We start from the raw sequence: 12916 nt of genomic DNA, 5'->3' as shown, positions 1-12916 counted from the left end.
TTACTGTTGGTCACTGTGAGGATCGTTAAAACTATAAGTGATAAAAATTCTTCACACAAAATATACAGGCAGTGGTCTCTTCTAGTAGGTAGCACACAGTGTTTGTTCTGTGAGATATGACCTTTGTATTTGAATGCCTTTTTGTGTGGCACAGAATGTAGGGAAATGAAAGCAAATGAAATTTTGAGAAATTAAGAAAAATTCTCTCTGGAAGTACATGAGAGAAAAGAAGCAAAATTGTGCCTTTATGACTCTTTCAGAGGTCCAGAACTTCCTGTGAACTGAGTGAATTCTTTGGCCATCCAATTTTTCCTTTTCATAACGGAAATATCCTCAGTGTGTTGTGAAAGCAGCTCAGTCAGCACATGCCACCAGACAGGAGATCCTTGGCGAGAGAGTTGTGGCAGCCCTGACTAATCACAGTTCTTGTTGCCTGTATGTGCTCCTCTTAGATCTTTTAAGTTGGGTTTTTTTTTCCTTCAGTAGCGATTCTTTAAAGTCTGTTACAACTTTACCTTTGACAGCTCATATAATAAAATCATGGAATCATAGAATGGTAGGGGTTATAAGGGACCTTTAGACATCATCCAGTCCAACTCCCTTGTCAAAGCAGGTCCACCTAGATCAAGTCATACAGGAACATGTCCAGGAGCCTCCACACCCTCCCTGGGCAACCTGTGCCAGGGCTCCATCACCTCAACAGTAAGATTGTTTTCCTTATGTTTAAATGGAAAATTTTTGTGTTCCAGCTTCATGCTGTTACCTCTTGTCCTGTCACTAGATACAGCAGAAAAAACGGATGCCCCAACCTCCTGAAATCCAGTATTTGTAAATATTAATGAGATTCTCCCACAGTCTTCTCTTACCTAGAGTAAAATTTTGCAGTAAAAGCAATGAGAAATAACTATTACCTGCTTTTTCTTGTAAAAATTTTATTTCCTGATGGGGTAGCCTTTTTTTTTTTCTCCTTTATTAAAATCTCCTTCAGCTGTCACTCCAGTATAGAGTATTTTCAACAAACATGTATAGGTTCAAGCCAAGTAGTTCTGCCTCTGTTACCCCTTCGTGTGCAGTATTTCATTGTGGTCATCTTCAGACTCCCTGGAATGCATATTACTATGATCTAAATTGCACAGTCTCTGCATTTTGTTTTGTCAAGTTTGCTCTTCTTTGAAACGAACAAGAACAAAAGCAAAACCCTCTTTATCCACAGAATTACATGGTTTCTGATAAACAGCAAGGAAGTGCTGATATTCTGATCTTGCTCATGATGTGAATTTGAAATCATCATACAAGGTGAACATTCATCACAGTGATCAAGGTTATGTTCTCTTTAGCATAAGATACTTTTGTTCTTGTTTTATACCTCTTTGATTCTTACATGAGTCTTTCTTTGTAGATAAATTGACACGATGTGGAACAGCAAGTCAAATGAGGTGCCTCTGCAAAATCCGAGGCATAACCAAAGCAAGGATTCTACCAGAGGTAAGGATTTTTTTCTGTTTTTATTGCCTTTTTTTGAAAGAGATTTTCTCATGAATTGTTTAAAACTTTGGAGAGTTTTTATAGAAGGAATTTCCCTGCCTCAAATTGGAAGCGAAGACCGTGTGTTATATATCTTAATTTTTGCAGAGATAGCAGTTTCGTACTCTGATTGGCAGAGTATTTGCTGATCTGCATTAGGAATTGCCAGCCTATGGTACAGCTGCCAAGATGGCATAGAGACAGGTTTTTTCAAGTGCTGAGGAGGAGAAGCAGTACAGGAACAGAAATTGGGAGCTGTCGGCTCTTGAAAGAAGTGAAGAAGAGCCCAAGAGGCAGTTGCTCCTGACTCTTGCTAAATTCCAAAGCGGTGAAGAGCTAAAGACATTTGAATAGCAGCAATACATCACTACTAGGATGACTTCCAACACCTTTCTTCTTTGAACTGTAGAAATCCTGTTCACTTTTTGCTGTCATGATTACTCTGTAAGTTAGGAAAGGAAGAGAGGGGAAAAAAATACAGTAGGTCCCTGAGAGGAGGAAAGCAGCAGTCAGTAGAGCAGCTGAGTCATATGTTAAGTTTGTGGTTCAAGATCAGTCTATGGTCTCCACTATGAAAAAAATGGCTCCAGAAGTTATTTTTAGTGACAGATTACTATTTTAGCTGTAAGAGGATGTTATTGCTGTTTCCTGCAATATGTTCAATTTCTTTTAGAGTTACATACCTGGTGAAACTGGGGTGTTTCTCTTGAAGATGACATTTCTTGAAGTCAGAACAGAGTTGATTCGGTGCTGCTCCCTTAATGGTCTTCCTTTGTGCTACTTTCACCTGAAATGAAATGGGAAGCTTTTTTTTTTCAGTGTTTAAAACTTGCTAATACTACTACTCTCTGTGGTTCTGATGCACATTAAGGTTTTGACTGTGTAGCATAAACCATTAGATTGAAAGAAAACCATTAGAAACCAAAAGAACAGGGGCACTGAGGAAGTAAATGAGGAAAATACTATTCATCCCACTGAACTGGATAGCACATGGAGCACGTGCCATCCGTGTAGATTAAAAGATTGAAGTTGATTAGTGTCTCCTGCTTGTTCTTTGCAAATATTGCTTCTGTTTGTAAGGTGTATGGTTTAAAGATTACTATTCAATTTTCACATGTTCAAAGCTTGTTTTTTGAGTACTCTTTCAATGACCATGTATTCATACTTAGTTTACTGAAGAAGAAAGTGGAAGGAGAAAAAAAAGTAATTAAATTACTTATGTTTTTCTGTTGCACTATAGTTTAACTGAAAGTTATTTGTGTTGGGGTAGGAAACAGCTTTGTCTTCTAAGCATCACCTCTAACGTGTGGTAGATTTGATTTCAAGTGTAGTAATGCCTTCAACCTAACCTAGTGAACTCATTTTACATTACTTGTTTTGTTGCTCTGTTAAGATGAGTCTTGACTGATAACAGCCTCTCAAAGAAGAGATTTACAGTCTGGAATCAAATCATTAAAGGAACCTCATTAGTGAGCACATGAAATTGTTTTGAAGCAACATTTTATTTCATTGTTTTCCAAGTACTAATGAGAAACGTATTTCTTTGTTTCTGCCCTGTAAGATCTAACTGCAGCATGGGCTACTTCTTCTCAGACTAAAGCTGCTGTAAGTACTTATTGCTTTCTCTGTGTGTGTGTTTTTTCTTACTCCTTTTCAAATGAGTTAATGACTACAAAACCTTTAACTGAAGTATTATTTTGCTCAGTGATTAAGTTGAAAATAGGGTAAGCAGTTGGGAGCACATGCATATTGAACATTGTTGTATCTTGGAGAAAGTTTTCCATACATAGTAGAAGAAACTTTTGCCACAGCAAGCTTAATCTTGAGTAACAGTAATACTTGAGTGTAATATTACCTTTCTATTTAAGAAAGTGGTGACTTCTCATTTTTCTGAAAAGTTGAAGAGACAACTCTCCCCTGGTTACTGAAGCCACTCAGAAACTGGGATAACACCACTATATTTCATAAGTTTCCATCTTTGAGCATTGGAATTGCTGTCTTTCTGTACAAACTTAACTTAGGTACTTAAGTTACCACACAAATTTCTAAAACCTGGCTTTAGTGGACCCAAACAGCTGGGTTTATTGGGAAATTCAACTCTTTCCCATAGCCTTGTCCCTCTCTCTCTTAATAGCTGGGCGTGAGTGTGGGGTTTTACATGTGAAGTTTTGTATCAAGTTCCATTTGGAAAAGAGTATTATAGAATTTGTTCAAAGTGGAATTAATATTTAATTCAGGCCAAGCATGAAGACTCTGAATGACTTGTTTTAATTAATTTTTTCCCAACTATGTACTTACGGAATGAAGCTATGCAGCAAAACCTAATTTAGATAATCTTTAAGCAAAATTCAGTTTAACATAGTTTCTGACCATAAGGCTATATAGTATTGCAACACCAGACTTGAGAAGTTGCTGTTGCCTGCAGTTTTGTTCCCTATGAAGATTTGTCACATTAGGAGGAAAAAAAAAAGAGTAGCTTCAAAATTGCAAACAGTATTCTAATTTGCATTATCCTCACGTTCTAGCTACGTCATATAGAGAACAAATTGGAAATAGCTCCCAGCAGCACGGCTGTATTTGATTCTGTCATGGACGCCAAGAAGCCCTCTGCTAGCAGTAGCAGGAAAATAAGCAGAAAGGGTATGTATTATTGACGACATCACTTTAGGGCTTGAGTAAAGCCAATGCATTCTGGGAAAACTTCATTTCTCCTCCCTGCTTCTAAGTTGTCGCCTGCTAATGATCTTTATTTGCTAATTGCCCAAATAAATTAATGTTTCCTTTCCTTAGCTTATGATGAAAGGTGTGTTATCACAGCCACCTGGCTAGAGAGAGTGATGAGACTTTCCCGATGCTGCGAATGAGCAGTGCTTATCCCATTCTGATATCATATTTTCATGGGGGTTTTGGATAAGAATTGTATATGCCTGTGTTTACACTGGACTAGCTTATTTATATTTTTTAGTCAATTTGTACACCCTGATGGAATGCTAAAGCTGATGCTTCCTTTATTTCATTGAACGACAGCATTTGCTTGTAAGGATTAAGCACTTGTTTGAAATGCTAACTATTGAAAGCACTCTGGTAGTGTGTCTTTGGAGAACTGACAGATCGACCTCTAGTGGCAACACTGTCAACTTTCACAGATGGAATTACTCTTCATTAATGTTTCAACGTTATTATGTCTCTTTAAGTATGATCATTGTTTCAAGCACTTACCACCTTGCTCCCAATTGTTGAAGATCAACTTGTTGAAAAAGAGAGGGAGTACTTTAAATGCTATTGTGGAGTGCTGCTCTAGCCCATGAAAAACTGGGTTCTTCACTGTTTGGTCCCAAGAGCTTTTGTCTTTATGGAGATATGGGTGCATAGAGGATTCTTTGGTTTCTACTTCAGCTTCCCGGTCCTCCAGCCAAAATAAATCAGGCAAGGAGAAGTCCTCACGCAGCCCTCTTCGAGCAACCACTCTTGAAAGCAATGTGAAAAAAAGCAATCGTGTGGAGTTTCGGGAACCATTGGCTTCATACAGGTTAGTGCTGGGACAGCTGCCTGTTAAAGAAAAATATGCTAAGATCAGAATTAAGCTAACAGTGATCTTTTTGACAACTTCTCCAAAACGGGTTTATTTCCTTCCCTCCCCCACCTGCATGAGCAGCGTGTGGTGTTGGACAGAAGCCTTCCTGTACAAATTTTTGTTCAGTGAATGTGAGTTCAAAGTCAAATAGGAAGAGATCGTCATCAAGTTAATGTGGCTGTGGCCTCAGGGGCCTGATAGGCTACGTAGGTATTTAGTGTCTATAATACAGACCAAAAAGAGTGTTTCCTCTTTTTCTGTGTTTTTTTGGCACATATTCCCATATGTGTTACCATGAGACAGTGTAGAGCAAGAACATCTAGTAATAAAGATGCATTCAGTTTTTTGTATGTGAGAAACCCAAATAAGAACAACTGTACCAAGGAGAAAAAAGTGACACAGAATATTGCAGGTTATAAAACATGGTAGAGTGGGAGGAATGAAGGGAAATAGGGAAAGCCTGTTTTTCCTAGCCTGTGTGAAGTATTATAGTGAACTTATGTGCCTCATAAGCTTGCAGAAAGAGAACAGCAGAAAGAAACTAGTTATAACTTACTATTCAGAGCCTAGGAGACTTCTACTCTAATTTCTTCAATTCCTTGTGTTTTATAAGAAGTACTCTTTGCACAGACATCCCTGATGTCTGTTGAGTTGGGACAGTAGTGGGGTTTTTTCTACTATATCTCTGTTATTAATTATTGTCCTAACATCTAAGTTTTGGTCTGCCTTTCTGTTTCTTTCAGCTGTGAGGTTATTCTCTATCCTTTTTGCACAGCAGGCTGATTTGGACCAGTTGTGTAATCTTGGGTCAAGTTTGTTAATTGATAGCTCTATCTACCCTTTGTGGAATAACTTAATCTATATCAGTTGTTTGTTTGAAAAACATTTAGTAAATTTATCAGACCTCAGGGAAAAGAAGAAAAGGACAGCAACTAGATTTGTGCCATTATATCCAACTGAAAATAATAGCTTTCTTACAATAAAACTATATGACATTGAGGGCATTAATGTAATGACTATGTTTAGTGCATTACTCCTTCTCAGAGAACAGTCTGTAGCCAATGTTTAAAATGTACACAGGAGGACAAAACCAGAATTATGGGTTAAACAATCTCTGTGTGTGTATTTATGTACACTTCAGTTGTAATTCTGTGCAATTAAACCACTCAATTTTTATGTCAATTGTTAGTGATTACTGTGTAACAGGAATGAGCTACTTGAGAAAGAGAGAGAGACAATTTCACAAGTACAATGTTGTGGCCTTCCAGTGTGCTTGCTTTAACTTGCTGAAGAAGCAAGCCAGGTAGCTTAGGTGCCAGATTTTCACATCTTCATTCCTTCATCAGTAAAAATATTAAATACGTTTGTATCTTAACAACATATGTAACATGAGTCTATTCAAATGCAGTCTGATTTCCTGGGAAAAAAAAAAAAAGCAAGGAGATCCTTAGTTTGTAATTTCTAAGCTCTCAGTAAGCTTTCCATTTGTTGCAATAGAGCCAGTTCACTCTGAGATTCATACCTTCTTGTTGCTCAAGTACAGGCGGGGGTCTTTAGTGCAATTTATTTCGTTTTCTCAGCTAATGAATGTGCTGCTGAGGAACTGTGCATGTGTGCATTGCTTTGGTTTAGAGAACATACACTAATTATGCTTCTCTTAAGTTTGACACTTTGTTTTTATTTAAACTTTCTTTAAATTGAAGGATGATGTTACTGCTTGATGATTTTTCTACACGCCCTAATTTCAGCTCTTCAACTTTATAGAGTTCTGTTCAGACAGAAAGTGCAGAAAATGGAGTTTTGAACAGAAATCTCTTTCAGTTTTGTCAGACTTGCAGTATTAAATGTGTGGTGCTAACGAACTTGCCTTTAAAGTAGAGACAAGTTATCAGAAGTCATTCTTTTCATTAATGCACATGCTGATTGTAAGGTCCTACAGTTGTGTTTCTGATAGTTTGGGGTTTTTTCCCTTCTGTTACATCAGGGATACATATGATTCTCTGTCTTATCACAGCTCTGTCCAACTTGAAACCAAGCAGCTGCTCTCTAGTTTGGACTTCAGCGGAGCAGAAGGGAAGACTGAAGTAACAGGCCCTACAATACACGATCGAGAGGAGCGGGATCTACGCAGCAGAGATTTTGAAAGCCCATGTTCATCTGCTGCAGATGAGACTGTTGTTAGGTATTTGAATGACCGACCAGCAATTGATGCCTTGCAGAACAATGAGGCATTTCTTAAGGTTGCATCACTTCCAAGATTGGAAGAGGAAAAAAATAATGGCTCCAGAGGAGATGAGAGTAGCACTAAAACTCTTCAGAGTAATACATCCCAGGAGAGTGAACTGAAAGTGTCTTCCCCTTCTGCCACAAGTACTTCTAGTGCTCACAGACTGGAAATCTTGAAACGACGGCAGCATGATGTGAAGTTGGAGAAGCTGAAGGAGCGGATCCGAAAGCAGTGGGAACATTCTGAAGAGCTGGATGGCAGAGGGCAGCGCTTGGGATGTGCTGAGCAACCTGTTGTGATCACAAACGTGGAGAATGCTGTGACTCCCAAAGTCAGGAAAGTGGCAGCTGCACCTGCTGCTCCATCATACAGAGGTATGGCGGTGCAGAATCCCTGCCTGTTGGTTATACATGGGAAGGGAGCAGGGTTTAATTCATGGAGCAATGTGTCAAAGCATGGATGTGACTCCTAGCTGTGTTTAGCCTATTAATACAGGAATGGGTAGCATGGTTTGATCACAGGTATGGGCATGAAAGAAAATAATTTCTTGTCACTTAACAGAATTATGGATTCTTCTCAGATTCCTTCTTTCTTAAAAATTACTATAAAAAAGAAACTTGCTGTATTAGTGTATGAGGTTATTACAGTATGGGATTTCTGTGATCCCAGTGCTTAGTAGCACTGTGTTGACTGAGAAAACCTTTTGCATTTTTAGTAGTCTTTCCTTCCCCCAGTCTGCTGTTTTTCAGCTGGGAGCAAGTGGCAGACCGATATATTGCTTCTAATTTAGCGTTAGGAATTAGAATCATAGCATCATAGAATGGTAGGGGTTGGAAGGGACCTTTAGAGATCATCTAGTCCAACCCCCCTGCAGAAGCAGGGTCACCTAGATCAGGTCGCATAGGAACATGTCCAGACGGGTCTTGAAGACCTCCAAGGAAGGAGCCTCCACACCCTCCCTGGGCAGCCTGTGCCAGGGCTCCCTCACCTCACAGTGAAATAGTTTTTTCTTATGTTTAAGTGGAACTTTTTGTGTTCCAGCTTCATCCCATTACCCCTTGTCCTGTTACTAGCTACTATAGAAAAAAGGGATGTCCCAACCTCCTGACACCCACCCTTTAGATATTTATAAATATTAGTAAGATCACCCCTCAATCTCCTCTTCTCCAGACGAAACAGCCCCAGTTCCCACAGCCTTTCCTCATATGAAAGATGTTCTATACCCCTGATCATCTTGGTGGCCCTGTGCTGGACTCTGTCCAGCACTTCCCTGTCCCTCTTGAGCTGAGGAGCCCAGAACTGGGCACAGGACTCCAGATGAGGCCTCACCAGGGCAGAGTAGAGAGGGAGGAGAACCTCCCTTGACCTGCTGCCCACACTCTTCTTGATGCATCCCAGGATGCCATTGGCCTTCTTGACCACAAGGGCACATTGCTGGCTCATATTTAGCTTATTATCAATCAGGACTCCCAGGTCTCTCTCTGCAGAGCTGCCTTCAGCAGTTCGACTCCCAGCCTGTACTGGTGCATGGGGTTGTTCCTTCCCAGATGCAGGACTCTGCACTTGTCCTTGTTGAACCTCGTGAGGTTCCTCTCTGCCCAACTCTCAAGCCGGTCGAGATCCTGCTGAATGGCAGCACAGCCTCTGGGGAATCAGCCAGTCCTCCCAGTTTGGTGTCATCAACCAACTTGCTGAGGGTACACTCTGTCCCCTCATCCACGTCGTTGATGAAGATGTTGAACAAGTCTGGCCCCAGAATCAATCCCTGTGGAACTCCACAGGCCACAGGCCTCCAACTCGTTTTTGTGCCATTGATCACCACCCTCTGGGCTCTGTCATTCAGCCAGCTCTCGATCCACCTCACTGTCCACTCAATTCAAGTCGTTCCTTTCTTACCTGGCAATTTCCTACCTCTTCCATCCTGAAAAAGCTTTGTTTACATTTTTACACAATTATTTTAAACTCTTAAATTATTTACTTTCAGGTTTCAATCCTGCTGAAACAAAGATTCGCGCTTCAGATGGAAAGATCTGGCATGAGGAAGAGTTTCACATTAGTCGGGATCTGTATAGAAATATAGCACTCCAGCTCACAGGTGAGACACAGAGTGGATTCAGCCACACAACCTTCTCTGAGAGGCAGAGAAATATGTTCTGTACAATTCCACAAAGTCATGGAAACAAGACATTGAAGCAATGAGCATGAAAAACATTGGACTGCTCTCCACAGGAGTCACTCGTTGAACACTAAAATGAACTAAAAAGTCCTTCTTCCCATTCTTTCTTTAAAATACTTCTAATAGAAAACCAGTACTGAAAAGAAGCAAATGATGGGTTTTATCTCAAACAGGATTTTTTTAAGAGGTCTTCAGGAGAACACTTTTTGTTTAATTTTGTAATGTGTTTATACATGTTGTGTGAATGAACGCAATTTCCTATTTAGAAGGACAGAACTAAACCAGTTGTTGGTTTTGATGAAACCTATATTATTTCATGGGGACAGTTTTGATTTTTTTTGGCTATCCTTAACACAAAGTGATTTGTGTACTGTGTTTTAAAGCTCAAATTCTCCTTCCTTAAGTGTGGTGTTAACAAATGGTCGATCCTGAAGCTGCTGTGGGAATTGTTAGGAGTTTAGTTGGAATATATAAAGGAGCTAAAGGGGAGATGGGGAGCATCTGCTGTGCAGAGACTCTGGGAACAGTTCTTTAAAATAGAGTACGTAGCCTGCAGTAAAGGGGTATGCCTTCAGCTCTGTGTGGTGATGAGATTATATGGCATTAGATTGGTTTGATAGTGGTAAACTTGTAGAACTGTAGTGCTTTATGTAAGAATAATCCAAATCTTGAAGTTCTTGAAGAAATTTGTGTGCCAGAGGTTTGTACACAGGGACTTTTTTAGAGGTCTTCCCTGGATTTCCATAGGAGTGGGAGAAGAGGTAGACCAGAAGAAGGTTTAGGAAACCTTTTAACTAGATTTTATTTCCTCAACAGCTCTTTTACCTTCATTATTGTAAGGCTTGTATAGGGTGTGGGAGGAGAGACTGTGGAAATTTGCAGTGGTAAATGAACAGAACTGTTACCTGTGCAGTTTATTCCACAGGAAGGTATATGAGGGAATGCTCATGTTACAAGCCTGGAGAACTACTACTCATTCATCTTTGTTTAATGGTCTTTTAAAAATACATTAAATATTGTTTTTTTCAAAATTGCAACATGAGAAAAGGGTATGTTTTTGGTGATGAGCTCTCACAGTATTCTGATGCTTTAAAAAGTAAGCAAAGATGATTAAAAAAGCTGTATATTTGTTTGATGGCTATGCTGCTAAAGGACTAGAACTGTTATATGTGGTTTATGTTTTCAAATTTACTGCTTCAAGGCCCAATCTATAGGAATTTTTCACTGTGGAAATGTGCAGTACCATCAATGGCTCTTTTCTCTTAATCTAGGGTAGGATGCCCAAGTGTGCATTTTGATTTGCTAAAGCTGGTTACAGTGGAATGCTGTAAGGTTGACTTGTCTTTGACTGGGCGAATTGGGGGAGGAGTGAGATCAGGTGAATAAAAAGGAAAATAATGGAAAATAAAATGTCCTGAGAACTTCTACATCAGAGCTTGCTTATTACTTGTGAAAAATATTTTTTATCATTGGTCAAAACCTATTTAAGACTTAAAGAAATGTGATGAGATTGCAAACCTCTGATAGTATACTGACTGGTATGGAAATTGTTGCATTCTTATACAGCTTGACAGGGCACTGAGCAGTTTTTCTGGAGTCACTCCAAAAAAAGTTCAGAAAGGACAGCAACTTGTCAGTAAAACTGATTTGTAGACAGTTTATATTGCACCAGTCCATGCATATAATGACAGATCTCTCAAGACTTTTCATCTACACTAGCAGATGTTTTGGCAATCATGATGCAAATGATTCATGAAGTCTCTCTCTTGTAAAGTTTCATTGAAGAAGTCCAATTAAAAAGGCATTTGGATCATTTGTTCAATGGACTTGTGCCTGCAAAAGGAAGAAGCCATGCGTGTGTCTAAGCACACACCTGCCCTGCATAGAACAGCTGTTGTGGAACATGTCTCCTTTCTGACCTGAAAAGATTATCTTGAATAGCAGATTCCAAGTAATCAAATGCTGGTGTTGCACATAATATATACTGTAAATGTATTTTTAGGTTGTCAGCTTATCTATCTGTATGTTAACTCTGTATTAAAGTTACAGTATGTGGAGGTTTGAGTGCGTACAAGCAGTTCTGTCAAAACTGTTCTGTGCTCTCTAGTGCTGAAAACAGATTTTAAGATCTCTTGTATCTCAAACGTTCTTTTTTGCGACAAGGGTTTTCATAGTTGTAGACCATATAGAATGTCTTCATCTTGTTTGAGCAATTAGACTAAAGCTAGGTCCCAAGTTTCCAGTAATTCTGTCTTAAAGATGTTTAGGATTGGCCTTGCTGGAACAAAATTGCTGTGATGTGAATAGAGTGAGTGAGAAGCAGCCTGCAGTTTCCTGGAATCTGAGTGGAATTCTTTGTCACTGAAAAGAGATGAGGAGACAAGATTTCTGTAAATGCAGGCACCAAGGCCTCTGGTACCTGATGCATTGATTCTGTCTCTTCTGAGCTTCTTGTCAGCCTCAAAGACAACTGAAAAAATTGTAAGGGAAGGATATTAAGGAGGTGAAAGACTCCTAAGATTCAATTTTTGTGTCCTTTAATATGATTTATTATTGTGGCTCTGACACTTCTATCAAGAGTGGATTCAGCTTACATTTGAGGCTGTAAAAGTTAGTACTGGCATCTAAATAAAGCTTCAGATCGATCCATGAAGGGAGTTGCATCCTAATTGGTTGAAGTTGTTTAGTCACATTCTTTATAGAAAAGGAACAAGGAAACAGTGGTAACAGTCACTGTGGTGTTCCTTATCTACAGTTCAGTTTTGGGAATAAGGAAAGAACATCTCTGAGGCATGTGAACTAAAGTGCTTTAAAAAATCTTGTAAGAAGTCTTGAAAACTGTCCAGTGTAGGCTGCTGAGTCTGAGTTTACAGCTTGCCTGTCCATCTTGAGCCATGCTTGTCTCTCCTTTCTACCATAGGCACCCGGAAAGCCTTCTTGGGTTGGTTTTTGAGCCACATCCCAGGCTTCTTTTTTGTTCCTTGCCCTAATGTGAAAATGTGGTACAATATGACTTTGTCTTTGATAAACGTTCCTGGCATCTCTAGAGCCTAAAACCTGTGTTATAAAGGAGGGCTTAAGTGATACAGAATGGTTCCGCATCAGCGGGTGAATTCTGCAACAAGTTTTGCAGAAAGTGGAGCGCAGGGATATTCTGTCTTTCATGTTCCAGCTTGGAGGCAACAAGTCCATGTGTTTCAGAAGTGAAGAAACTAAATTCTCTTCTGGAACATGAATACTGTAAAATGTATTATCTATAGTAGTAGAGATTAATTTTTACAAGTATGTCAAGGGTAGATGTCAGGAGGATGGAGCCAGACTGTTCTCAGTGATGTCCAATGATAGGACAAAGGGGCAAGGGGTACAAGCCGGAACATAAGAGGTTCCAAAGAAATACTAGGAAAAAATTCTTTAC

At 39.5% G+C, this 12916-nt stretch overlaps 1 protein-coding gene across 10 annotated transcripts in view; it reads left to right on the top strand.

The window, feature by feature from the left end:
- Window positions 1–12916, top strand: part of CEP350 (centrosomal protein 350) — a 76711-nt gene that overhangs the window by 9543 nt on the left and 54252 nt on the right. For 6 of the 10 annotated variants that reach the window (XM_062004284.1, XM_062004285.1, XM_062004276.1 and 3 more), the window contains 6 exons: window positions 1400–1485; window positions 3086–3129; window positions 4050–4164; window positions 4921–5053; window positions 7113–7699; window positions 9310–9420. In XM_062004284.1, coding sequence (XP_061860268.1) covers window positions 1413–1485; window positions 3086–3129; window positions 4050–4164; window positions 4921–5053; window positions 7113–7699; window positions 9310–9420 — 1063 coding nt within the window. In that variant the 5' untranslated portion in view covers window positions 1400–1412. Of the gene's footprint in view, window positions 1–260; window positions 436–1213; window positions 1297–1399; window positions 1486–3085; window positions 3130–4049; window positions 4165–4920; window positions 5054–7112; window positions 7700–9309; window positions 9421–12916 lie in introns of all 10 variants that reach the window. The other 4 variants (XM_062004279.1, XM_062004280.1, XM_062004277.1 and 1 more) reach the window with 3 other exon arrangements.

Source organism: Colius striatus, chromosome 10 (genome assembly GCF_028858725.1).
Source record: "Colius striatus isolate bColStr4 chromosome 10, bColStr4.1.hap1, whole genome shotgun sequence".
Classification (NCBI taxonomy): domain Eukaryota; kingdom Metazoa; phylum Chordata; class Aves; order Coliiformes; family Coliidae; genus Colius; species Colius striatus.
This window is presented reverse-complemented; position numbering and strand designations above follow the sequence as displayed.